Genomic DNA, 27,454 nt, shown 5'->3' with positions numbered 1-27,454 from the left:
TCCCTGTGATTTTACTTTATTTACATAGGACTGCACGGCCCCGGTATATATACACAGGCACAGCCGCAGTGAGCGGAGTATTCTGTGTAATAACAAGGGTAGGGGTCTGCCAGACCCCCGCTGCAGCTGCCCCCCATGTGCCAGCTCACACCGTACAGAGGGGCACAGACCCCCACACTGCAGCCGCCCCCCATGTGCCAGCTCACACTGTACAGAGGGGCGCAGACCCCCACACTGCAGCCGCCCCCCATGTGCCAGCTCACACCGTACAGAGGGGCGCAGACCCCCACACTGCAGCCGCCCCCCATGTGCCAGCTCACACCGTACAGAGGGGCGCAGACGCCCAACACTGCAGCCGCCCCCCATGTGCCAGCTCACACCATACAGAGGGGCGCAGACCCCCACACTGCAGCCGCCCCCCATGTGCCAGCTCACACCGTACAGAGGGGCGCAGACCCCCACACTGCAGCCGCCCCCCATGTGCCAGCTCACACCGTACAGAGGGGCGCAGACCCCCACACTGCAGCCGCCCCCCATGTGCCAGCTCACACTGTACAGAGGGGCGCAGACCCCCACACTGCAGCCGCCTCCCATGTGCCAGCTCACACCGTAGAGGGGCGCAGACCCCCACACTGCAGCCGTCCCCCATGTGCCAGCTCACACCGTAGAGGGGCGCAGACCCCCACACTGCAGCCGCCCCCCATGTGCCAGCTCACACCGTACAGAGGGGCGCAGACCCCCACACTGCAGCCGCCTCCCATGTGCCAGCTCACACCGTAGAGGGGCGCAGACCCCCACACTGCAGCCGCCCCCCATGTGCCAGCTCACACCGTACAGAGGGGCGCAGACCCCCACACTGCAGCCGCCCCCCATGTGCCTGCTCACACCGTACAGAGGGGCGCAGACCCCCACACTGCAGCCGCCCCCCATGTGCCAGCTCACACCGTAGAGGGGCACAGACCCCCACACTGCAGCCGCCCCCCATGTGCCAGCTCACACTGTACAGAGGGGCGCAGACCCCCACACTGCAGCCGCCCCCCATGTGCCAGCTCACACCGTAGAGGGGCACAGACCCCCACACTGCAGCCGCCTCCCATGTACCAGCTCACACCATACAGAGGGGCGCAGACCCCCACACTGCAGCCGCCCCCCATGTGCCAGCTCACACCGTACAGAGGGGCGCAGACCCCCACACTGCAGCCGCCTCCCATGTGCCAGCTCACACCGTACAGAGGGGCGCAGACCCCCACACTGCAGCCGCCCCCCATGTGCCTGCTCACACCGTACAGAGGGGCGCAGACCCCCACACTGCAGCCGCCCCCCATGTGCCAGCTCACACTGTACAGAGGGGCGCAGACCCCCACACTGCAGCCACCCCCCATGTGCCAGCTCACACCGTACAGAGGGGCGCAGACCCCCACACTGGAGCCGCCCCCCATGTGCCAGCTCACACCGTACAGAGGGGCGCAGACCCCCACACTGGAGCCGCCCCCCATGTGCCAGCTCACACCGTACAGAGGGGCGCAGACCCCCACACTGCAGCCGCCCCCCATGTGCCAGCTCACACCGTACAGAGGGGCGCAGACCCCCACACTGCAGCCGCCCCCCATGTGCCAGCTCACACCGTACAGAGGGGCGCAGACCCCCACACTGCAGCCGCCCCCCATGTGCCAGCTCACACCGTACAGAGGGGCGCAGACCCCCACACTGCATCCGCCCCCCATGTGCCAGCTCACACCGTACAGAGGAGCGCAGACCCCCACACTGCAGCCGCCCCCCATGTGCCAGCTCACACCGTACAGAGGGGCGCAGACCCCCACACTGCAGCCGCCCCCCATATGCCAGCTCACACCGTACAGAGGGGCGCAGACCCCCACACTGCAGCCACCCCCATGTGCCAGCTCACACCGTACAGAGGAGCGCAGACCCCCACACTGCAGCCACCCCCATGTGCCAGCTCACACTGTACAGAGGGGCGCAGACCCCCACACTGGAGCCGCCCCCCATGTGCCAGCTCACACCGTACAGAGGGGCGCAGACCCCCACACTGGAGCCACCCCCCATGTGCCAGCTCACATTGTACAGAGGGGCGCAGACCCCCACACTGGAGCCGCCCCCCATGTGCCAGCTCACACCGTACAGAGGGGCGCAGACCCCCACACTGGAGAAGCCCCCCATGTGCCAGCTCACACTGTACAGAGGGGCGCAGACCCCCACACTGCAGCCACCCCCATGTACCAGCTCACACCGTACAGAGGGGTGCAGACCCCCACACTGGAGCCACCCCCCATGTGCCAGCTCACACTGTACAGAGGGGTGCAGACCCCCACACTGCAGCCACCCCCATGTACCAGCTCACACTGTACAGAGGGGCGCAGACCCCCACACTGCAGCCGCCCCCCATGTGCCAGCTCACACTGTACAGAGGGGTGCAGACCCCCACACTGGAGCCGCCCCCCATGTGCCAGCTCACACCGTACAGAGGGGCGCAGACCCCCACACTGCAGCCGCCCCCCATGTGCCAGCTCACACCGTACAGAGGGGCGCAGACCCCCACACTGCAGCCACCCCCATGTACCAGCTCACACTGTACAGAGGGGCGCAGACCCCCACACTGCAGCCACCCCCATGTACCAGCTCACACTGTACAGAGGGGCGCAGACCCCCACACTGCAGCCACCCCCATGTACCAGCTCACACTGTACAGAGGGGCGCAGACCCCCACACTGCAGCCGCCCCCCATGTGCCAGCTCACACCGTACAGAGGGGCGCAGACCCCCACACTGCAGCCACCCCCATGTACCAGCTCACACCATACAGAGGAGCGCAGACCCCCACACTGCAGCCGCCCCCCATGTGCCAGCTCACACCGTACAGAGGGGCGCAGACCCCCACACTGGAGCCGCCCCCCATGTGCCAGCTCACACCGTACAGAGGGGTGCAGACGCAGCCCACCCCCCACCCTCCATGCTCAGATATATATAGAAAACCAACAACTAATAAAAGTGGAAAAATCCACCAGAAGCCGAAATCCCCGATCATCGGCCCCGACAGGCGGAGCGTCCTGTAATTTGGCACCGAGCGCCCGATAATCCGGACGGGGGGGGGGGCAGTGCAGGACACATTGTATCCATTCTACACATTGTATCCAGTTTATGAAATGAGCCATTAACCCCCAAGAGCCCGAATGTCTTCTTGGTATAAAAGCCCATTGTTCCATATCATGCAAACTCCTGAGACACAGCCCCAAAACTGCAGCTGTGAGAACTCCTGGATACAGACAGGTCGCACTGGTGTCTTCTCCACGGCTGATAATCCGGAATGACTGATAATAAAGAACCTGATGGGATATGGAAAGCGGGGTGCACAGCAGACCACCCCCAATAGAGGGAGTCAAGATAGAGCCCCTCCACAGGTGTAACAGATGGGGTCGGACCCCAAAGGAAACTCCTTCCCAGGGGCCACCAATGATTTATAATAGTGGGGTCTTTATGGGAAGTTTAGGGGGTCCCAAGTCCTGGGGCTGACTGCTACCACTGCCCCCTATAATCAGTGCAGCCCGGTCTCATCTTATTGAAGGATAATGTCCCTTTAAACCTGACTTTTGATGTTACTAATTAACCCCTTGTAGTCATTTGCTTCTATTGGGTTTGGATTTTTCCTTATCCCAAGAAAAGACTCAAAGGTTGGAAATACGTTGGAGTCACAGTCTGGCAACAAGTGGAATCATCCCGGCCGGACCACTACGAGTGGGGCCATCCAGGCTGGAGCACCTCAAGTTGGATCATCCGGGCCAGACCACCACGAGTGGGATCATCCGGGCCGGATCACTATGAGTGGGGTCATCCAGGCTGGAGCACCTCAAGTGGGATCATCCGGGCCGGACCACCACGAGTGGGGTCATCCAGGCTGGAGCACCTCAAGTGGGATCATCCGGGCCAGACCACTATGAGTGGGGTCATCCAGGCTGGAGCACCTCAAGTGGGATCATCCCGGCCGGACCACCACAAGTGGGATCATCCAGGCTGGAGCACCTCAAGTGGGATCATCCGGGCTGGACCACCACAAGTAGGATCATCCGGGCCGGATCACCACGAGTAGGATCATCCAGGCCGGATCACCACGAGTGAGATCATCCCGGCCGGACCATCACAAATGGGGTCATCCAGGCCGGAGCACCTCAAGTGGGATCATCTGGGCCGGACCACCACAAGTGGGATCATCCGGGCCAGACCACCACAAGTGGGATCATCCAGGCTGGAGCACCTCAAGTGGGATCATCCAGGCTGGGCCACCACAAGAAGGATCATCCGGGCCGGATCACCACGAGTGAGATCATCCCGGCCGGACCACCACAAATGGGGTCATCCAGGCCGGAGCACCTCAAGTGGGATCATCTGGGCCGGACCACCATAAGTGGGATCATCCAGGCTGGAGCACCTCAAATGGGATCATCCGGGCCGGATCACCACAAGTAGGATCATCCGGGCCGGATCACCACAAGTAGGATCATCCGGGCCGGATCACCACAAGTGGGATCATTTGGGCTGGACCACCACAAGTGGGATCATCTGAGCTGGACCACAAGTGGGATAATCCGGGCCGGACCACCACGAGTGGGATCATCCGGGCCGGACCACCACAGGACATTTTTTGGGTTTAGCAGCTTTTTATAGATACTCACTTTTAAAGGGAACCTACAGTACAAATTACAGTGAACATCTGGCAGTCTTGGTGCTGGCCCCCTGTGTATGAGCGGGGCCCCAGTTTAGGACACCTTTGTCGTAGAGAAATTGAGAGAAGAAATATGCAAATCAGGCTCCAAGAGCATTGTGGGTGTGTCCACATACATAGACACTCCCCCAGAGAACTTCCAGCCTGCTTTGCATTTTTCCGTTCCTCCAGATTTGGTCCCATTGTTGGGGTCCGGCCCTGCAGGCTGACCACTAATGCTGGCTGTAATGTGCCGGCAGGGTCCCTCTGAGATCTACAGTGAAGGATCACTCGCCCCTCACACAGGGGCTTTGGCTCTGATGGTTTTCCAGCGTCTTCACACGATTCACTAGTGGATTCTTTGGTGTAAAAAAAAAATGGAGTAAAATCTACAGTCACATTCTGCTCTGGATTTGGCTTGTGCCACAGATTTTACAAACAGCCCCATGTAAATTTCAGTTGCGGATTTTCTGCAGCCCCTCATCCATCCAGGTAGCTGAGCAGCCGGTGGGGGCCACGTGCTTCAGGCAGCTGCCATTGGCCTTTGTACTTTACAGTTGTAGTAAAGAAGCCCCCATGACAGCCGCCAGCCCCCCAGATGGAGTTGTGGAGTTACGCTGATTTCACATCTTCTGAAGCCAAAGGAGCTAAGTTTGCATTGAAACCGCAGCACAGAAAAAATGAAGATAAAAATTATAAAATCATCTTCTCCATGTTCCATAATGACACGAGTGGCAGGAAAAGGGAGATGAAGGTGTTTACGTCATGGTGAAATGGCGCAACATGAACGACGCTGCACTAACAGCGATGAGCTCAGATTCCCCGCGCATTCACGGTTCACGGCGGCGAGCTCAGATCCCCCGCGCATTCACAGCGGCGAGCTCAGATCCCCCGCGCATTCATGGCGGCGAGCTCAGATCCCCCACGCAATCACGGCGGCGAGCTCAGATCCCACGCGCAATCACGGCGGCGAGCTCAGATCCCACGCGCAATCACGGTGGCGAGCTCAGATCCCACACGCAATCACTGCAGCGAGCTCAGATCCCCCAAACATTCACAGCGGCGAGCTCAGATCCCACGCGCAATCACGGCAGCGAGCTCAGATCCCCCACACATTCACAGCGGCGAGCTCAGATCCCACGCGCAATCACGGTGGCGAGCTCAGATCCCACACGCAATCACGGCAGCGAGCTCAGATCCCCCAAACATTCACAGCGGCGAGCTCAGATCCCACACGCAATCATGGCAGCGAGCTCAGATCCCCCACACATTCACAGCGGCGAGCTCAGATCCCACGCGCAATCACGGCAGCGAGCTCAGATCCCCCAAACATTCACAGCGGCGAGCTCAGATCCCACACGCAATCACGGCAGCGAGCTCAGATCCCCCAAACATTCACAGCGGCGAGTTCAGATCACCCACACATTCACAGCGGCGAGCTCAGATCCCCCCACACATTCACAGCGACGAGCTCAGATCACCCACATTCACAGGGGCGAGCTCAGATCCCGCACACATTCACAGCGGCGAGCTCAGATCACCCACATTCACAGCGGCGAGCTCAGATCCCCCACACATTCACAGCGGCGAGCTCAGATCCCCCACACATTCACAGTGGCGAGCTCAGATCCCCCCACACATTCACAGCGACGAGCTCAGATCACCCACATTCACAGGGGCGAGCTCAGATCCCGCACACATTCACAGCGGCGAGCTCAGATCACCCACATTCACAGCGGCGAGCTCAGATCCCCCACACATTCACAGCGGCGAGCTCAGATCCCCCACACATTCACAGCGGCGAGCTCAGATCCCCCAGTCACAGCGGCAAGCTCAGATCCCCCACACATTCACAGCGGCGAGCTCAGATCACCCACAGTCACAGCGGCAAGCTCAGATCACCCACAGTCACAGCGGCGAGCTCAGATCCCCCACACATTCACAGCGGCGAGCTCAGATCACCCACAGTCCTCAGATCACCCACAGTCACAGCGGCGAGCTCAGATCCCCCACACATTCACAGCGGCGAGCTCAGATCACCCACAGTCCTCAGATCACCCACAGTCACAGCGGCGAGCTCAGATCCCCCACACATTCACAGCGGCGAGCTCAGATCCCCCAGTCACAGCGGCGAGCTCAGATCCCCCACACATTCACAGCGGCGAGCTCAGATCACCCACAGTCACAGCGGCGAGCTCAGATCACCCACAGTCACAGCGGCGAGCTCAGATCCCCCACACATTCACAGCGGCGAGCTCAGATCACCCACAGTCCTCAGATCACCCAGTCACAGCGGCGAGCTCAGATCACCCACAGTCACGGCGGCGAGCTCAGATCACCCACAGTCACGGCGGCGAGCTCAGATCACCCACACATTCACAGCGGCGAGCTCAGATCACCCACAGTCACAGCGGCGAGCTCAGATCACCCACAGTCACAGCGGCGAGCTCAGATCACCCACAGTCACAGCGGCGAGCTCAGATCACCCACAGTCACAGCGGCGAGCTCAGATCACCCACAGTCACAGCGGCGAGCTCAGATCACCCACAGTCACAGTGGCGAGCTCAGATCACCCACAGTCCTCAGATCACCCACAGTCACAGCGGCGAGCTCAGATCACCCACACATTCACAGCGGCGAGCTCAGATCACCCACACATTCACAGCGGCGAGCTCAGATCACCCACAGTCCTCAGATCACCCACAGTCACGGCGGCGAGCTCAGATCACCCACAGTCACGGCGGCGAGCTCAGATCACCCACAGTCACGGCGGCGAGCTCAGATCACCCACAGTCACGGCGGCGAGCTCAGATCACCCACACATTCACAGCGGCGAGCTCAGATCACCCACAGTCACAGCGGCGAGCTCAGATCACCCACAGTCACAGCGGCGAGCTCAGATCACCCACAGTCACAGCGGCGAGCTCAGATCACCCACAGTCACAGTGGCGAGCTCAGATCACCCACAGTCCTCAGATCACCCACAGTCACAGCGGCGAGCTCAGATCACCCACAGTCACAGCGGCGAGCTCAGATCACCCACAGTCACGGCGGCGAGCTCAGATCACCCACACATTCACAGCGGCGAGCTCAGATCACCCACACATTCACAGCGGCGAGCTCAGATCACCCACAGTCACAGCGGCGAGCTCAGATCACCCACAGTCACAGCGGCGACCTCAGATCCCCCACAGTCACAGCGGTGAGCTCAGATCACCCACAGTCACGGCGGCGAGCTCAGATCACCCACAGTCACAGCGGCGAGCTCAGATCACCCACACATTCACAGCGGCGAGCTCAGATCACCCACAGTCACAGCGGCGAGCTCAGATCACCCACAGTCACAGCGGCGAGCTCAGATCCCCCACACATTCACAGCGGCGAGCTCAGATCACCCACAGTCCTCAGATCACCCACAGTCACAGCGGCGAGCTCAGATCACCCACAGTCACAGCGGCGAGCTCAGATCACCCACAGTCACGGCGGCGAGCTCAGATCACCCACACATTCACAGCGGCGAGCTCAGATCACCCACACATTCACAGCGGCGAGCTCAGATCACCCAGTCACAGCGGCGAGCTCAGATCACCCACAGTCACAGCGGCGACCTCAGATCCCCCACAGTCACAGCGGTGAGCTCAGATCACCCACAGTCACGGCGGCGAGCTCAGATCACCCACAGTCACAGCGGCGAGCTCAGATCACCCACAGTCACGGCGGCGAGCTCAGATCACCCACACATTCACAGCGGCGAGCTCAGATCACCCACAGTCACAGCGGCGAGCTCAGATCACCCACATTCAATCATTTCAATGGACAGAGACTTTGGCAAACAATTTTTTAATACAACTCAAATTAAAAATAGGAAAAGAAAATCCTCCCGTATTGTGCACACAGCTCCTCTACCAAGAACAGAGCACACAGAAAGGAAAGATAAAATATAGAAAAAGACAAAACAAAATAAATATTGCCACCAGAATGATACGCGACCCCTCCAAATCAGAAGAGCGATACGCGACCCCATAATAAGACGAGCGATACGCGACCCCATAATAACAGACGAGCGATACGCGATCTCCTCCAATCACTGATGAGCGATATGCGATCCCATAACAGATGAGTGATACGCGATCTCCTCCAATCAGACGAGCAATACCCGATCACCTCCAATAACTGACGAGCAATACACGCTCTCCTCCAATCAACGCCGAGTGATACGCGATCTCCAATTACCGATACGCGATCTCCAATCACCGATACGCGATCTCCTCCAATCACCGATGAGCGATACATAGCCCCTTTCTGATCCGTCCTGCAGCCCCGCATCCATCCAGGTAGCTGAGCAGCCGGTGGGGGCCACACACTTCGGGCAGCTGCCATTGGTCTTTGTACTTTATAGTTGCAGTAATGAAGCCCCCATGACAGCCGCCAGCCCCCCAGATGGAGTTGTGGGGTAGTGCTGTGACGCCATAAGGGTCCACTCAGTCCCCTGCAATGAGACGATCAGTAATTTGCCATTTTGCAGCGCCGCCACCGCCGTCACTTACCGCAGATCCGCCATGATTTTGATTATACCCCAATTTACATTCAAGAATATAGAAATTGTAAAGAAGACGTAGCGGAGTGTCAGGAGAAATACTTGATGAAGAGCGGCGCGGGCAGCCCCCCACGGGCGCTGTAGAGGGGGCACTGTTTGTATTCACAGGGCCAGTCGGACCAGGCGTAGCGGACGGCAGAGACGTGGCGGCATTCGCTAAAGGAGACGGTGATGACTCTGGAGGACGGAGATGTCACCGGAGCCGAGAGCCAGAAGGATCGCGATTCTCCGTCAACATCGACCTCCGCGCTGCAGAACACCTACGGACAGATCAATAGTGACTGTGGGGGAGGGGACGATGGGCGACAACATGGCGGACCCCCACTATCCGCACCCAACCCCCACGGGCATCAGTCACCTCGAATATGTGGTTGCAGGTGCCGGTGATGAGCAGATCCTGGTTATAGGTGATGTTCATATAGTAATGGTCGTAATAGACGTCAATCCTTTCTGGAAACGGCCCCTGGAAATCAACATGGTGGTCTCCGTACGCGACGGCTCGAGCCCCCAAATACAGTCTGCGTGCCACAGTCAGCTTATCCCGGGGGTGCACACTGCGGAGAGACCCCAAATACAGTCATACAGAATGGCGGGACGGTGACACACGGTGGGGAGAGCAGTGATGGGCAGCGACGCGCAGGGAGAAGCGGGGGAACGGCGACGCGCAGGGAGAAGCGGGGGAACGGCGACGCGCAGGGAGAAGCGGGGAACGGCGACGCGCAGGGAGAAGCGGGGGAACGGCGACGCGCAGGGAGAAGCGGGGGAACGGCGACGCGCAGGGAGAAGCGGGGGAACGGCGACGCGCAGGGAGAAGCGGGGGAACGGCGACGCGCAGGGAGAAGCGGGGGAACGGCGACGCGCAGGGAGAAGCGGGGGAACGGCGACGCGCAGGGAGAAGCGGGGGAACGGCGACGCGCAGGGAGAAGCGGGGGAACGGCGACGCGCAGGGAGAAGCGGGGGAACGGCGACGCGCAGGGAGAAGCGGGGGAACGGCGACGCGCAGGGAGAAGCGGGGGAACGGCGACGCGCAGGGAGAAGCGGGGGAACGGCGACGCGCAGGGAGAAGCGGGGGAACGGCGACGCGCAGGGAGAAGCGGGGGAACGGCGACGCGCAGGGAGAAGCGGGGGAACGGCGACGCGCAGGGAGAAGCGGGGGAACGGCGACGCGCAGGGAGAAGCGGGGGAACGGCGACGCGCAGGGAGAGCAGGCACCCCTATAGATCACACGTTGCTGTGATTTCACCTTCCGTACGGAGACTTCTCGTCCCCCAGATCCATGGCGACAGCCATGAAGGTGTTCGGCATCCGGGGGTTCGGGACGTAGCCGTAGTCGGCGGTTTGGTGCCACCTGATGACCGGGAAGTTGTCGTCTTGTTGGCTTTTCTGGTAAGTGCTGAGCTGCAGAGAACAAGCAGAATGTGACCCCGTTACCAGTCACTCGGCCCCCCGCAGTCTGTCAGTCATTACCTGAACAAATCCAAAGGGGAAGGTGGGGTCCGTCTGTCCCAGAGACCCCTCATGGAAGGATCGTCTCCAGTCCCGGATCAGCGCCGGGAAGGTGCAGTTATACAGATTAGTGTTCAGTCCAGTGTTCTGCTCCCCTGAAAAGCAGCGATCAGCGGGGTCAGAATGTGGCAGAGTAGCGGATTAGTGAGGGGGGGGGGGCAGAGGACTTTGAGCCCCCTCCATCCTCCAGTATCGAGCCCCGTGTGCCCCCACCTGGACTCTACGTTCCGGGGTCTCTGCTGCCGTCATTGTTTGCAATTTCACCATTTTTTATTTTTACATTTTATGTCAGTGGCAAAAAGCCGACATTTTATTTTTGATTTATCTAGAATTTTTGTTTGTTTTGGGCTTCACTCCCAGCAGGTCCCTCAGCATTCCAAGAGAGGACGAGGGGCAGAGAGCGCAGAACGGGGCAGAGAGGAGCGGGGCAGAGAGGAGCGGGGCAGAGAGGAGCGGGGCAGAGAGGAGCGGGGCAGAGAGGAGAGGGGCAGAGAGGAGAGGGGCAGAGAGGAGAGGGGCAGAGAGCACAGTATGGGGCAGAAAGGAGAGGGGCAGAGAGGAGAGCACAGAGCGGGGCAGAGAGGAGAGCACAGAGCGGGGCAGAGAGGAGAGCACAGAGCGGGGCAGAGAGGACGAGGCAGAGAGCACGGTACGGGGCAGGGAGGAGAGGGGTAGGAAGGAGCAGAGAGGAGAGGGGCGCACAGAGCGGAGGAGAGGAGAGGGGCAGAGAGGAGCGCACAGAGAAGGGGCGGGCTAGGATGTTGTGTATCGGGGGTGACCGGGGGTCTCTATTCTGTACCTTGATACCACACGGCCCCCTTTATGGTCATGTTCAGGAGGGGGTGGATCATGGCGTTCCACAGGACGGAGTATACGCACGGCCCGCCGTACTCGTCCATATACTCGTACCTCCTGCCGGACACGGAGAGAAGCTGTTATGTGCTGCGCTGCGCGGGTCACGGCGACCGTCGGTGAGAACAATGGCGGGAGGAGACGCGATCACAATTATTATTATTATAATACCCGGCCCCCTCATACTCATCGCTCTGGATCTTCTTTTTGGGGGTCTTGGAGAGGCCACATGCGGACAGCGCAGTTTTCGATGACCAGGCCTCCACCGGCGTCCCCCCCCACACCGACTCCACCAGTCCGATCGGATACTTCAACTTTCGAGCCAAATTGCGTCCAAAGATCCAGCAAACGGCAGAAAAATATGTGAAGTCGCCGTGTCCGAGGTTCTCTGTGCAGAATAGAAATAATACCGCAATCACATGAGGATAATAAACCGCAGACTCTTAAAGGGACGGTCCAAACTTTGTACTAATCTTGGATTCATGTCCGCCCCATTGTCAGGATCTCTGCTTGCCGGCAGTGATGGGTCACAGTCACATGTGCAGCAGGCGGAGCACAGCTTGTAGCGTGGGACTGCGCGGACCATCTAAAATAAAGTATATAATCCCCCCGCGGTGCGCACGAGGGTCACCAAGGCTTTTATGACACCTGCTACATCTGGACATCAGAAAAACCTTTACAGACCCAATACGTCTCATAGCTGAGGGTTTGTTACAGTTGCATCCAGCTTGGACTCCTGACTGATACACTGTAACAAACCCTCAGATCTGTCAGTGAAACAAAGCACAGGTTTGCTGTGTGTACATACAGACCCAACACTTCTCACATCTGAGGGTTTGTTACAGTTGCATCCAGTCCACACCATCCTCTGGACCTTACACTGATACACTGTAACAAACCATCAGGTCAGCAGCTCACAGAGGGCTGGATAGAATTGTAACAAACCCTCAGCTGTGAAAAGTGTGCAGTCAGGACCAGATTTCAGCCTCTGACTATAAATGACGCTTTTCTATTCACTGACAGCAAGCAGCTGCTTTCTCACTACAGAGCCGCCACTCACGGGCTGTGGGCACTGACCACTCCAGGTCCACCTTGGCGAGGTCCAGCAGTTCGGTATCGGAGGACTCCAGCGAGGCGGTGAACAGCCGGACATCGGGGTAATGTGCGGCTCGCGCCAGCTCCTGACTGGCATTGAGAATCTGAAACACAAAAGAAGCTGAAGATGTGGAGCGCTGGCGGAGCGGGGGGTGATCGGGGGGCCGCCTACCTGGGACACAGTCATCTCCATATTACTCTGCCCCCCGCAAACCCAGACATCACCGAACAGGACGTCGTCCAGGTGGATACTCGTAATCTCCTGCTTGAAGGTCTGCTGGGCGAGCAGGTGATACGGCCCCCCGTGGTCGATGGGATCCAGCAGCACCTTCCACACGCCGACATCCCCTGCAGGCAGAATAACAGAGGTCATCCAGAGTGGGGGACATGAAGTGGCAGGACGGGGGGGGGGGAGAGCGGACACGGCAGGACTGGGGGTGGGAGCGGACGCGGCGGGACAGGAGGGGGGAGCGGACGCGGCGGGACGGGAGGGGGAGAAGGCGCGGCAGGACGGGGGGGAGAAGGCGCGGCAGGACAGGGGGGAGAAGGCGCGGCAGGACGGGGGGAGAAGGCGCGGCAGGACGGGGGGGAGAAGGCGCGGCAGGACGGGGGGGAGAAGGCGCGGCAGGACGGGGGGGGGAGAAGGCGCGGCAGGACGGGGAGGAGAAGGCGCGGCAGGACGGGGGGGAGAAGGCGTGGCAGGACGGGGGGGAGAAGGCGCGGCAGGACGGGGAGGAGAAGGCGCGGCAGGACGGGGGGGAGAAAGCGCGGCAGGACGGGGGAGAAGGCGCGGCAGGACGGGGGGGAGAAGGCGCGGCAGGGACGGGGGAGAAGGCGAGGCAGGGACGGGGGGAGAGAAGGCGCGGCAGGGACGGGGGGGAGAAGGCGCAGCAGGGACGGGGGGGAGAAGGCGCGGCAGGAAGGGGGGGAGAGGGCGCGGCAGGAAGGGGGGAGAAGGCGCGGCAGGAAGGGGGGGAAGCTGACGCGGCAGGACGGGGGGGAAGCGGACGTGGCAGGATGGGGGGAGCGGACGCGGCAGGACGGGGGGAGAAGGCCGCGGCAGGACGGGGGGGAGAGGGCACGGCAGGACGGGGGGGGAGAGGGTGCGGCAGGACGGGGGGGGGGGGGGGGAGAAGGTGCGGCAGGACGGGGGCGGGGGAGAAGGCGCGGCAGGACGGGGGGGAAGCTGACGCAGCAGGACGGGGGGCGAAGCAGACGTGGCAGGACGGGGGGAGGCGGACGCAGGTTTCTGCAGAACTTCTTATAATTTCTAAGCATGGTCAGCATCTCTGCTTGCAGTCGGCCGCATACTGCGGGAGGGAAGGCAGCCAAGGGGTTAATGATTCCCGCACCCCCTGCTAAACCAGTTCTCCAGCGTGGAGTTCACTGCTTGCTGTCAGTGAATGGGAACATGATCGCTTCCACCCTCTGGGACGTCGCCCTGCCCACATCTGAGGGTTTGTTACCATGTAGCAGTGTGGCTCTCTGTACTCCCTATTCAGGGTGCTTCTGAAGGGCCATGACAAAGTGTTCCAGTCACTGACAGCATGCAGAGATCTTAAAGGGGCTGTCCACGATTAGAGAAACATTCAGAGCGCCACCCCTGACCGTGGGTAGTACCCGTTACTGCAGCCCAGCCCCGTTCACTTTAATAGGGCCGAGCCGCAATACCGGACACAACCCACGGTCAGGGGTGGCGCTCCTTCTGAAAGTGACCTTTTTTTTTTTAAATCCTAGACGACCCCTTTAAGCATTTCCCATGTATTCAGGGCCTGATGCTGCCATATACCGCAGCGCCTCATAGCTTACCGTGGGCGATCACCGCCGTCTTGGACACGGCGTCCCTTCCTCGCAGTAGGGTCACGGTCACCACAGCCCCCACTTCTCCGAAGCCCCACACGACGGCGCGGGCCGGCGACTGCTGCAGCACCATGTGGTCCCCATAGTAGGAGGCGAATCTGAACGCGGCCCCTGGAACAGACACGGTGCGGCATTATATTGTAGATTGTAAGGTCTCACGAGCAGGGTCGTCTTATTTTGCTTTAATTATTGTATTGTTAACGTTGTTACTTATGACTTTTGTGTTTGAAACTGTTAAACTGTAAAGCGCTGCGGAATATGTTGGCGCCATATAAATAAAGATTATTATTATTATTATGACGCCACTTCTGTTACCCCACATAGAGGAGAAGCCCCCTAGTGCCGGCCCCCCGGGGACAGGATCGCACAAGGCAGTGTGGCTCCACGCGGCAGGGAGGCGAGGGTTAATAAACCAGTGCTCCACTATGGTCACAAGGGCAGAACTTACTGGGAGAAACACTAATAGGGGATGTGGGGTCCGGGGGTCTACGACCAGTCACATGACGCCACACTGACCATACACAGCGCGCGTATTGTATGTGATCCCCCAACATGTAAGATGGGGGCACTGCAACCCTTAGGCCGCCGTCACACATGCGAGTTTTACGGACGTAAGAGCGCAGAATCTACGTCCGTAAAACTCGCAAAAAATACGGCACAATTATTCTCTATGCCCCTGCTCCTATTTGCCGTATTTTACTGATCAGTATTATACGGCTTTCTACGGCCGTACAAAATCGCAGCATGCTGCGTTTGTCACCGTACTGCGCAAGAAATACGCCAATGAAAGTCTATGGAAGCGTGAAAAATACGGATTACACACGGACAAGCAGTGTGACTTGCGAGAAATACGCAGCGCTGTTAGAGAGAAAAACCGGTAATTCAGTGCGGTGTACAGTAAAATCACACTGACAGCTTACAGTAGAATAGGTAGAATAAATGTGTACACATAGAATAGGTATATATATATATATATATATATGTCAGTAGACACATATATGTATATATATTAATATTTATTCCAGCGCTAGACAGCTTGAAAGCCGGTAATTCAGTGCGGTGTACAGTAAAATCACACTGACAGTTTACAGTAGAATAGGTAGAATAAATGTGTACACGTAGAATAGGTATATATATATATATGTCAGTGAGACACATATATGTATATATATTAATATTTATTCCAGCGCTAGACAGCTTGAAAGCCGGTAATTCAGTGCGGTGTACAGTAAAATCACACTGACAGTTTACAGTAGAATAGGTAGAATAAATGTGTACACATAGAATAGGTATATATATATATATATGTCAGTGAGACACATATATGTATATATATTAATATTTATTCCAGCGCTATACAGCTTGAAAGCCGGTAATTCAATTACCGGCTTTTTCCTTCTCCTTCCTAAAACCCGACATGATTTGAGACATGGTTTACATACAGTAAACCATGTCTTCTCTCCATTTTTTTTGCAGATTCCACACTACTAATGTCAGTAGTGTGTATCTGCAAAATTTGGCCGTTCTAGCTCTTAAAATAAAGGGTTAAATGGCGGAAAAAATTGGCGTGGGCTCCCGCGCAATTTTCTCCGCCAGAGTAGTAAAGCCAGTGACTGAGGGCAGATATTAATAGCCTGGAGAGGGTCCACGGTTATTGGCCCCCCCTGGCTAAAAATATCTGCCCCCAGCCACCCCAGAAAAGGCACATCTGGAAGATGCGCCTATTCTGGCACTTGGCCACTCTCTTCCCATTCCCGTGTAGCGGTGGGATATGGGGTAATGAAGGGTTAATGCCACCTTGCTATTGTAAGGTGACATTAAGCCTAATTAATAATGGAGAGGCGTCAATTATGACACCTATCCATTATTAATCCAATACTAGTAAAGGGTTAAATAAAACACAAACACATTTTTTAAAATTATTTTAATGAAATAAAAACAATGGTTGTTGCAGTATTTTATTCAACGCCCAATCCAGTCACTGAAGACCCTCGTTCTGTGAGTAAAAAAACATAATAAACCAACAATATACTTACCCTCCGCAGATCTGTAACGTCCAACGATGTAAATCCTTCTGAAGGGGTTAAAACATTTTGCAGCAAGGAGCTTTGCTAATGCAGGCTGCTCCTCGCTGCAAAACCCCAGGGAATGAGGCTAAAAATAGATCAATGATCTATATTTAGCTTCATTTGCGGTGAGGCGCCCTCTGCTGGCTGTTCATAGATCGTGGGAAATTACCTAGAAAGCAAGGTGGCATTAACCCTTCATTACCCCATATCCCACCGCTACACGGGAATGGGAAGAGAGTGGCCAAGTGCCAGAATAGGCGCATCTTCCAGATGTGCCTTTTCTGGGGTGGCTGGGGGCAGATATTTTTAGCCAGGGGGGGGCCAATAACCGTGGACCCTCTCCAGGCTATTAATATCTGCCCTCAGTCACTGGCTTCACTACTCTGGCGGAGAAAATTGCGCGGGAGCCCACGCCAATTTTTTCCGCCATTTAACCCTTTATTTTAAGAGCTAGAACGGCCAAATTTTGCAGATACACACTACTGACATTAGTAGTGTGGAATCTGCAAAAAAAATGGAGAGAAGACATGGTTTACTGTATGTAAACCATGTCTCAAATCATGTCGGGTTTTAGGAAGGAGAAGGAAAAAGCCGGTAATTGAATTACCGGCTTTCAAGCTGTCTAGCGCTGGAATAAATATTAATATATATACATATATGTGTCTCACTGACATATATATATATATACCTATTCTATGTGTACACATTTATTCTACCTATTGGACTGTAAGCTGTCAGTGTGATTTTACTGTACACCGCACTGAATTACCGGCTTTTCTCTCTAATATATGTGTCTACTGACACACACATATATATATATATATATATATATATAAATATATATATATATATAGACAGTATATATATATTTTCTTTTCTTTTTGGGACACATGGATCACTTCTATAGCGGTATGTTGGTTTTGCTAGCCTGCGAGAAAACCACGCAGTACGGATGCCATACGGATTACATACGGAGGATGCCATGCGCAAAAAACGCTGACACACCCTGCCTACGGAGGAGCTACGGACCACTTTTTTCGGGACTTTTCAGCGTATTACGGCCGTAATATACGGACCGTATTGTTTTACGCTGTGTGTGACGCCGGCCTTAAAGGGATGAAAAAAGCCAGAGGAGGAAGACATGGCGGCTTTCTTTACAAATGAGCGCCCCCCGGTCTACAGGCTGCGAGCGGTATTACAGGGGCACAAACCCGGAGGTGGCGCTATTTCCTAAAGTAAGCAGCCAAGTTATTCTAAATTCTGGACAACCCCTTTAAGGATTAGGAGACCCTCTTATTATGCTGTCAGCGACATAACTGGAGGCGGCAGGAAGGGTTAACATCACGTGACCCTCCCCGCCTCTCACATGATCCCAGACCTTCTCCACAGCCTCAGGGAGGATGAGGAGTTCACTCCGAGAGACCCCGCCGCAGATCCCGGGGGACCACAGGGATCCTCCCACCGCACATCCCGGGGGGCCACAGGGACCCTCCCACCGCACATCCCGGGGACCACAGGGACCCTCCCACCGCACATCCCGGGGACCACAGGGACCCTCCCACCGCACATCCCGGGGGCCACAGGGACCCTCCCACCGCACATCCCGGGGGACCACAGGGACCCTCACACCGCACATCCCGGGGGGCCACAGGGACCCTCCCACCGCACATCCCGGGGGCCACAGGGACCCTCCCACCGCACATCCCGGGGGGCCACAGGGACCCTCCCACCGCACATCCCGGGGGGCCACAGGGATCCTCCCACCGCACATCCCGGGGGGCCACAGGGATCCTCCCACCGCACATCCCGGGGGGCCACAGGGATCCTCCCACCGCACATCCCGGGGGGCCACAGGGACCCTCCCACCGCACATCCCGGGGGGCCACAGGGATCCTCCCACCGCACATCCCGGGGGGCCACAGGGATCCTCCCACCGCACATCCCGGGGGGCCACAGGGACCCTCACACCGCACATCCCGGGGGACCACAGGGACCCTCACACCGCACATCCCGGGGGACCACAGGGACCCTCCCACCGCACATCCCGGGGGGCCACAGGGATCCTCCCACCGCACATCCCGGGGGGCCACAGGGATCCTCCCACCGCACATCCCGGGGGGCCACAGGGACCCTCACACCGCACATCCCGGGGGGCCACAGGGATCCTCCCACCGCACATCCCGGGGGACCACAGGGACCCTCACACCGCACATCCCGGGGGACCACAGGGACCCTCACACCGCACATCCCGGGGGACCACAGGGACCCTCACACCGCACATCCCGGGGGACCACAGGGACCCTCCCACCGCACATCCCGGGGGGCCACAGGGACCCTCACACCGCACATCCCGGGGGGCCACAGGGATCCTCCCACCGCACATCCCGGGGGGCCACAGGGACCCTCCCACCGCACATCCCGGGGGGCCACAGGGATCCTCCCACCGCACATCCCGGGGGGCCACAGGGATCCTCCCACCGCACATCCCGGGGGGCCACAGGGACCCTCACACCGCACATCCCGGGGGACCACAGGGACCCTCACACCGCACATCCCGGGGGACCACAGGGACCCTCCCACCGCACATCCCGGGGGGCCACAGGGATCCTCCCACCGCACATCCCGGGGGGCCACAGGGATCCTCCCACCGCACATCCCGGGGGGCCACAGGGACCCTCACACCGCACATCCCGGGGGACCACAGGGACCCTCACACCGCACATCCCGGGGGACCACAGGGACCCTCACACCGCACATCCCGGGGGACCACAGGGACCCTCACACCGCACATCCCGGGGGGCCACAGGGACCCTCCCACCGCACATCCCGGGGGCCACAGGGACCCTCCCACCGCACATCCCGGGGGCCACAGGGATCCTCCCACCGCACATCCCGGGGGGCCACAGGGATCCTCCCACCGCACATCCCGGGGGGCCACAGGGACCCTCCCACCGCACATCCCGGGAGGCCACAGGGACCCTCCCACTGCACATCCCGGGGGCCACAGGGATCCTCCCACCGCACATCCCGGGGGGCCACAGGGATCCTCCCACCGCACATCCCGGGAGGCCACAGGGACCCTCCCACTGCACATCCCGGGGGCCACAGGGACCCTCCCACCGCACATCCCGGGGGCCACAGGGACCCTCCCACCGCACATCCCGGGGACCACAGGGACCCTCCCACCGCACATCCCGGGGGCCACAGGGATCCTCCCACCGCACATCCCGGGGGGCCACAGGGACCCTCCCACCGCACATCCCGGGAGGCCACAGGGACCCTCCCACTGCACATCCCGGGGGCCACAGGGACCCTCCCACTGCACATCCCGGGGGCCACAGGGACCCTCCCACCGCACATCCCGGGGACCACAGGGACCCTCCCACCGCACATCCCGGGGGGGCTACAGCCTGCGGCGCTCTTGTGTGACACTACAACTCCCATCGTGCCCTGTAGCCGCACGTGCAGTGTCGGGCTCCGGAGCCCCCGGGACATGGCGGCCGGTACCTGCCCCGGTCAGCAGCGCCATCAGCAGGCAGCTCCTCACAGACATGTCCGCGGCCTCACCAGGAAGCGCAGCTCCGATAATGGAGGGGGCGGTGCCCGCGGCCGGTGATGGCTCCGTCCTTCTCACAGCTGGGAGTGCAGCACAGTGTGGCAGTGGCCGCCTCCTCAGCTACAATGGCAGAAAAGCAGCAATGGAAGGGCCCCGCCCTGCAGCCTGTGCAGATACAAGCTAGTGTTCCCTGTTATCAGCCACCTCAGGTGAATAGAATGGATTTCTGCTTGCTGCCAGGAATGAATCTCTCTTTCCCTGCTTTCCCCCTCTGTTCCCTTCTTTTCTCACTTCCCTCTTTTTCTCCCCCATTTCCCTCCTCGTTCCCCCTCTATTCCCTTCTTTCCTCCTCTTTCCCCCCCCTTCCCTCTTTTCCCCCGTTCCCTCTTTTTCCCCCGTTCCCTCTTTTTCCCCCGTCCCCTCTTTTTCCTCCCCGTTCCCTCTTTTTCCCCCCGTTCCCTCTTTCCTCCCCGTTCCCTCTTTTTCCCCCCGTTCCCTCTTTCCTCCCCATTCCCTTTTTCCCCCCGTTCCCTCTTTTTCCTCCCCGTTCCCTCTTTTTCCCCCCGTTCCCTCTTTTTCCTCCCCGTTCCCTCTTTTTCCTCCCCGTTCCCTCTTTTTCCCCCCGTTCCCTCTTTTTCCTCCCCGTTCCCTCTTTTTCCTCCCCGTTCCCTCTTTTTCCCCCCGTTCCCTCTTTTTCCTCCCCGCTCCCTTTTTCCTCCCCGTTCCCTCTTTTTCCCCCCGTTCCCTCTTTTTCCTCCCCGTTCCCTCTTTTTCCTCCCCGTTCCCTCTTTTTCCCCCCGTTCCCTCTTTTTCCTCCCCGCTCCCTCTTTTTCCTCCCCGTTCCCTCTTTTTCCCCCCGTCCCCTCTTTTTCCTCCCCGTTCCCTCTTTTTCCCCCCGTTCCCTCTTTCCTCCCCGTTCCCTCTTTTTCCCCCCGTTCCCTCTTTCCTCCCCATTCCCTTTTTCCCCCCGTTCCCTCTTTTTCCTCCCCGTTCCCTCTTTTTCCCCCCGTTCCCTCTTTTTCCTCCCCGTTCCCTCTTTTTCCTCCCCGTTCCCTCTTTTTCCCCCCGTTCCCTCTTTTTCCTCCCCGTTCCCTCTTTTTCCTCCCCGTTCCCTCTTTTTCCCCCCGTTCCCTCTTTTTCCTCCCCGCTCCCTTTTTCCTCCCCGTTCCCTCTTTTTCCCCCCGTTCCCTCTTTTTCCTCCCCGTTCCCTCTTTTTCCTCCCCGTTCCCTCTTTTTCCCCCCGTTCCCTCTTTTTCCTCCCCGCTCCCTCTTTTTCCTCCCCGTTCCCTCTTTTTCCCCCCGTCCCCTCTTTTTCCTCCCCGTTCCCTCTTTTTCCCCCCGTTCCCTCTTTCCTCCCCGTTCCCTCTTTTTCCCCCCGTTCCCTCTTTCCTCCCCATTCCCTTTTTCCCCCCGTTCCCTCTTTTTCCTCCCCGTTCCCTCTTTTTCCCCCCGTTCCCTCTTTTTCCTCCCCGTTCCCTCTTTTTCCTCCCCGTTCCCTCTTTTTCCCCCCGTTCCCTCTTTTTCCTCCCCGTTCCCTCTTTTTCCTCCCCGTTCCCTCTTTTTCCCCCCGTTCCCTCTTTTTCCTCCCCGCTCCCTTTTTCCTCCCCGTTCCCTCTTTTTCCCCCCGTTCCCTCTTTTTCCTCCCCGTTCCCTCTTTTTCCTCCCCGTTCCCTCTTTTTCCCCCCGTTCCCTCTTTTTCCTCCCCGCTCCCTCTTTTTCCTCCCCGTTCCCTCTTTTTCCCCCCGTTCCCTCTTTTTCCTCCCCGTTCCCTCTTTTTCCTCCCCGTTCCCTCTTTTTCCCCCCGTTCCCTCTTTTCCCCCCCGTTCCCTCTTTCCCCCCCGTTCCCTCTTTCCCCCCCCCGTTCCCTCTTTTCCCCCCCCGTTCCCTCTTTTTCCCCCCCCGTTCCCTCTTTTCCCCCCCGCTCCCTCTTTCCCCCCCCCCGTTCCCTCTTTCTTTTCCCCCCGCTCCCTCTTTCCCCCCTCACCCCCCGTTCCCTCTTCCCCCCCCCGTTCCCTCTTTTTCCCCCTCCCCGTTCCCTCTTTTTCCCCCTCCCCGTACCCTCTATTTCCCCTCCCCATTCCCTCTTTTCCCCCTCCCCGTTCCCTCTTTTTTCTCTCCCCGTTCCCTCTTTTTTCTCTCCCCGTTCCCTCTTTTTTCTCTCCCCGTTCCCTTTTTTTTCTCTCCGTTCCCTTTTTTTTACCCCCGTTCCCTCTTTTTTTTACCCCCGTTCCCTCTTTTTTCTCTCCCCGTTCCCTCTTTCTTTTCCCCCTGCTCCCTCTTTCCCCCCTCACCCCCCGTTCCCTCTTCCCCCCCCCCCGTTCCCTCTTTTTCCCCCTCCCCGTTCCCTCTTTATCCCCCTCCCCGTTCCCTCTTTTTCCCCCTCCCCGTTCCCTCTTTTTCCTCCTCCCCGTTCCCTCTTTTTCCCCCTCCCCGTTCCCTCTTTTTCCCCCTCCCCGTTCCCTCTTTTTCCCCCTCCCCGTTCCCTTTTCCCCCGTTCCCTCTTTTCCCCGTTCTCTTTTTCCTCCCCGTTCCCTCTTTATCCTCCCCGTTCCCTCTTTATCCTCCCCGTTCCCTCTTTATCCTCCCTGCTCCCTTTTTCCCCCGTTCCCTTTTTCCCCCCGTTCCCTCTTTCCCCCCCGTTCCCTCTTTCCCCCCCCGTTCCCTCTTTTTTCCTACCGTTCCCTCTTTTCCCCCCTCCCCGTTCCCTCTTCCCCCTCCCCCCCGTTCCTTCTTTCCCCCCCCCCCGTTCCCTCTTTTTCCTCCCCGTTCCCTTTTTTCCCACGTTCCCTCTTCCCCCCCTTCCCTCTCTTCCCCCTTTCCCCCCCCGTTCCCTCTTTTTTTTCACCCGTTCCCTCTTTTTTTTTCTCCCCGTTCCCTTTTTTCCCGTTCCCTCTTTTTTTACCCCCGTTCCCTCTTTTTTTACCCCCGTTCCCTCTTTTTTTTACCCCTGTTCCCTCTTTTTTTTCCCCGTTCCCTTTTTTCTCCCCGTTCCCTCTTTTTTTTACCCCCGTTCCCTCTTTTTTCTCTCCCCGTTCCCTCTTTTTTCTCTCCCCGTTCCCTTTTTTTTACCCCCGTTCCCTCTTTTTTTTACCCCTGTTCCCTCTTTTTTCTCTCCCCGTTCCCTTTTTTTTTTACCCCCGTTCCCTCTTTTTTCTCTCCCCGTTCCCTCTTTTTTCTCTCCCCGTTCCCTCTTTTTTTTACCCCCGTTCCCTCTTTTTTCTCTCCGTTCCCTTTTTTTACCCCCTTTCCCTCTTTTTTCTCTCCCCGTTCCCTCTTTTTTTTACCCCCGTTCCCTCTTTTTTCTCTCCCCGTTCCCTCTTTTTTCTCTCCCCGTTCCCTCTTTTTTTTACCCCCGTTCCTTTTTTTACCCCCGTTCCCTTTTTTTCTCTCCCCGTTCCCTCTTTTTTCTCTCCCCGTTCCCTCTTTTTTTTACCCCCGTTCCCTCTTTTTACTCTCCCCGTTCCCTTTTTTTTCTCTCCGTTCCCTCTTTTTTTTTACCCCCGTTCCCTCTTTTTTTTTACCCCGTTCCCTCTTTTTTCTCTCCCCGTTCCCTCTTTTTTTTACCCCCGTTCCCTCTTTTTTCTCTCCCCGTTCCTTTTTTTACCCCCGTTCCCTCTTTTTTCTCTCCCCGTTCCCTCTTTTTTCTCTCCCCGTTCCCTCTTTTTTCTCTCCCCGTTCCCTCTTTTTTTTACCCCCGTTCCCTCTTTTTTCTCTCCCCGTTCCCTCTTTTTTTTTACCCCCGTTCCCTCTTTTTTCTCTCCCCGTTCCCTCTTTTTTTTACCCCCGTTCCCTCTTTCTTCTCTCCCCGTTCCCTCTTTTTTCTCTCCCCGTTCCCTCTTTTTTCTCTCCCCGTTCCCTCTTTTTTTTACCCCCGTTCCCTCTTTTTTTTACCCCCGTTCCCTTTTTTTTACCCCCGTTCCCTCTTTTTTCTCTCCCAGTTCCCTCTTTTTTCTCTCCCCGTTCCCTTTTTTTTCTCTCCCCGTTCCCTCTTTTTTTTACCCCCGTTCCCTCTTTTTTTTACCCCCGTTCCCTCTTTTTTTTACCCCCGTTCCCTCTTTTTTCTCTCCCCGTTCCCTCTTTTTTCTCTCCCCGTTCCCTCTTTTTTCTCTCCCCGTTCCCTTTTTTCTCTCCCCGTTCCCTCTTTTTTTTACCCCGTTCCCTCTTTTTTCTCTCCCCGTTCCCTCTTTTTTCTCTCCCCGTTCCCTCTTTTTTCTCTCCCCGTTCCCTCTTTTTTCTCTCCCCGTTCCCTCTTTTTTTCTCTCCCCGTTCCCTCTTTTTTCTCTCCCCGTTCCCTCTTTTTTCTCTCCCCGTTCCCTTTTTTCTCTCCCCGTTCCCTCTTTTTTCTCTCCCCGTTCCCTCTTTTTTTCTCTCCCCGTTCCCTCTTTTTTCTCTCCCCGTTCCCTCTTTTTTCTCTCCCCGTTCCCTTTTTTCTCTCCCCGTTCCCTCTTTTTTCTCTCCCCGTTCCCTCTTTTTTCTCTCCCCGTTCCCTCTTTTTTTCTCTCCCCGTTCCCTTTTTTTCTCTCCCCGTTCCCTCTTTTTTTCTCTCCCCGTTCCCTCTTTTTTCTCTCCCCGTTCCCTCTTTTTTTTTACCCCCGTTCCCTCTTTTTTTTACCCCCGTTCCCTTTTTTTTACCCCCGTTCCCTCTTTTTTCTCTCCCCGTTCCCTCTTTTTTCTCTCCCCGTTCCCTTTTTTTTCTCTCCCCGTTCCCTCTTTTTTTTACCCCCGTTCCCTCTTTTTTTTACCCCCGTTCCCTCTTTTTTCTCTCCCCGTTCCCTCTTTTTTCTCTCCCCGTTCCCTCTTTTTTCTCTCCCCGTTCCCTCTTTTTTCTCTCCCCGTTCCCTCTTTTTTCTCTCCCCGTTCCCTCTTTTTTCTCTCCCCGTTCCCTCTTTTTTCTCTCCCCGTTCCCTCTTTTTTTCTCTCCCCGTTCCCTCTTTTTTTCTCTCCCCGTTCCCTCTTTTTTTCTCTCCCCGTTCCCTCTTTTTTCTCTCCCCGTTCCCTCTTTTTTTTTACCCCCGTTCCCTCTTTTTTTTACCCCCGTTCCCTCTTTTTTTTACCCCCGTTCCCTCTTTTTTCTCTCCCCGTTCCCTCTTTTTTCTCTCCCCGTTCCCTCTTTTTTCTCTCCCCGTTCCCTTTTTTTTCTCTCCCCGTTCCCTCTTTTTTTTACCCCCGTTCCCTCTTTTTTTTTACCCCCGTTCCCTCTTTTTTCTCTCCCCGTTCCCTCTTTTTTCTCTCCCCGTTCCCTCTTTTTTCTCTCCCCGTTCCCTCTTTTTTCTCTCCCCGTTCCCTCTTTTTTTTACCCCCGTTCCCTCTTTTTTCTCTCCCCGTTCCCTCTTTTTTCTCTCCCCGTTCCCTCTTTTTTCTCTCCCCGTTCCCTCTTTTTTCTCTCCCCTGTGGAGATCAGACTGAACTAAAGGAATCCATCTTGTCTTCTTCCTGAGAAATCTCGCTTACAACAAGATACATTTCTGCTGACTTGACATTTCCTTTTATGGAAGTAATCATGTGTGCATTCCTTCTTTCAATAGCAGCCTTTCATTCACCTTCCAGATGATGTAACTTTCTACTGATAAAGACTGGTATAGATTGTTTATGTAAGAGATAGTGAAATATGAGCGCTTGTGCGCATGTCTGTAAAAGAATAATTCTTTTCTATATAAAGGGAGGGCAAAGCCCAGAGAGAGAGATGTGCTCCTGGGCTTCCCCTGTATATGATCACACAATACCTTGTTTGCGTGTCATTTACTCAGGATCCCTACCTCTAGTAAGCCAGGGACTGAGAAGGACTTAACATTTCTTTGGCGCACCGAACAGGGACCCGAGATGAGAGTATTTGCTCGAGATTCACCTGCGGATACGGACAATGGAGATCTGGGATAATGGACGGCAAATGAACTGAAAAACCTGGCCAGGTAAGAGACATTATTAGTTCTCTTTTATCTGCCTTGTATTATCCGAAAGATCTCTATGAGCCGTGTCACGCTGGGTTAGTCTAGTAGTGAGTAGATACCTATAAAACTCGGGTTACTATATTGTATAGATTTATGAGTCCTGTCCCTGGCAGTGTGTGAACAGTGTGAAGGTTGTGGTATGTTGTGAAAGAAGAGCAAAAGTGCGTAGAAAAATAAGCCGAAATAGTTGGGGTATAAGCCTTATACACGGAAGTCAGCCTAACTGGGTCATGTGGTTGCGTCCTTTCGGGGAGACCTCCGCCCATGCTTGACTCTCATTTAAGTGCTTAACCTCCTTCATTTCTGGATAAGGTTTGATAGAATGAGCCCAGGACGCGGGTCCATGAGCCTGGGACAAGTATGCTAACTGACACAGAAAGTTTTGTGATCTGTATGGTGCTGCTGGGTCTGTTTGCGTGCATAATAGCACTTAAGTACATTCTGCACATTAGAAAGAATGGAGCAGATCAGCCCTTCAATATTTTAGCTCCCTAGGAGAGAAGGCAACGAGACATCACCTAGGATAAGTGATTGTCCAAACGTCACCTGGGGTAGAAATAGCTAATATTGAAAAAAAAAAGAAAAATGGGAAATAAACAGACAAAAACCGTCTTAGGACAAGTGGAAGCAGCAGATATCATACAGGAAAGATGTGGGAAGACAGTCAGAAGTCAGATTAGAAGGGTAAGAGAAAAATTGGGAATTTCAGAAGCACTTATGTTCAGTACAGAATGGGAAAAACTGAGTAAAGAACGAGGTGGAATTATCAAAGACAATGGGTGGGAAGAAATCATACACTGTATGATAGAGGTCTCAAAAACAGCTAAAGAGGAGAATTGGAAGTATGATCCAGACACTTCCAAATGGATTATGGGGAAGGGAAAAAGTTGTGACATAATCCCACCACCTTACCTAGATCCAAAAGCCCAATCATTTGTACCATCTGGAGGAGCAGAAGGAGGAAAACAATTTCCAGCCTTGTATCCCAATCTTGGTGGGGTAGGAGGATGGGTATGTTCACACTGTGGACAACAAAATCCAGATTGGAGAAATGATTGCCTAGTCTGTGGTACACCTAGACATGGCGCTGTACTTGCCCCTGTTAGGGTAGTACCAAGACCCTTTAGGGAACCTGGTGCTGACGGGGTAATGGGAACTAGATATCACCAGACCCGACAGTATTTTCCTTGGTCCCCTGCTGAAGGTATGTCCCTCCTGCATAATGCGCCTGATCCCACTCAATATCCCATCCGATTTG

General features: G+C 56.7%; 2 protein-coding genes across 3 annotated transcripts in view; one reads left to right on the top strand and one right to left on the bottom strand.

The window, feature by feature from the left end:
• Window positions 1-8,537: 8,537 nt before the first annotated feature.
• Window positions 8,538-20,369, bottom strand: SIAE (sialic acid acetylesterase). 2 transcript variants are annotated; one of them, XM_069741634.1, is made up of 10 exons: window positions 20,260-20,369; window positions 14,573-14,734; window positions 12,936-13,111; window positions 12,729-12,867; window positions 11,855-12,056; window positions 11,616-11,728; window positions 10,778-10,911; window positions 10,554-10,708; window positions 9,669-9,864; window positions 8,538-9,570 (listed from the first exon to the last, which is right to left on the bottom strand). In XM_069741634.1, the coding sequence occupies exons 2-10, from the start codon at window positions 14,694-14,696 to the stop codon at window positions 9,340-9,342; spliced, it is 1,470 nt and encodes a 489-aa protein (XP_069597735.1). In that variant the 5' UTR covers window positions 14,697-14,734; window positions 20,260-20,369; the 3' UTR covers window positions 8,538-9,339. The 2 variants fall into 2 exon arrangements, with proteins under 2 accessions (XP_069597735.1, XP_069597733.1); XM_069741632.1 differs by having other exon boundaries at window positions 20,200-20,347.
• The window catches only part of SPA17 (sperm autoantigenic protein 17), a 114,858-nt gene continuing 107,735 nt past the window's right edge, over window positions 20,332-27,454 (top strand). The window contains exon 1 of the mRNA XM_069741631.1: window positions 20,332-20,457. The gene's annotated coding sequence lies outside the window, so the exon portion shown is untranslated. The remainder of the gene's footprint in view (window positions 20,458-27,454) is intronic.

The sequence above is a fragment of the Ranitomeya imitator genome, chromosome 10, assembly GCF_032444005.1.
Source record: "Ranitomeya imitator isolate aRanImi1 chromosome 10, aRanImi1.pri, whole genome shotgun sequence".
Classification (NCBI taxonomy): Eukaryota; Metazoa; Chordata; class Amphibia; order Anura; family Dendrobatidae; genus Ranitomeya; species Ranitomeya imitator.
This window is presented reverse-complemented; position numbering and strand designations above follow the sequence as displayed.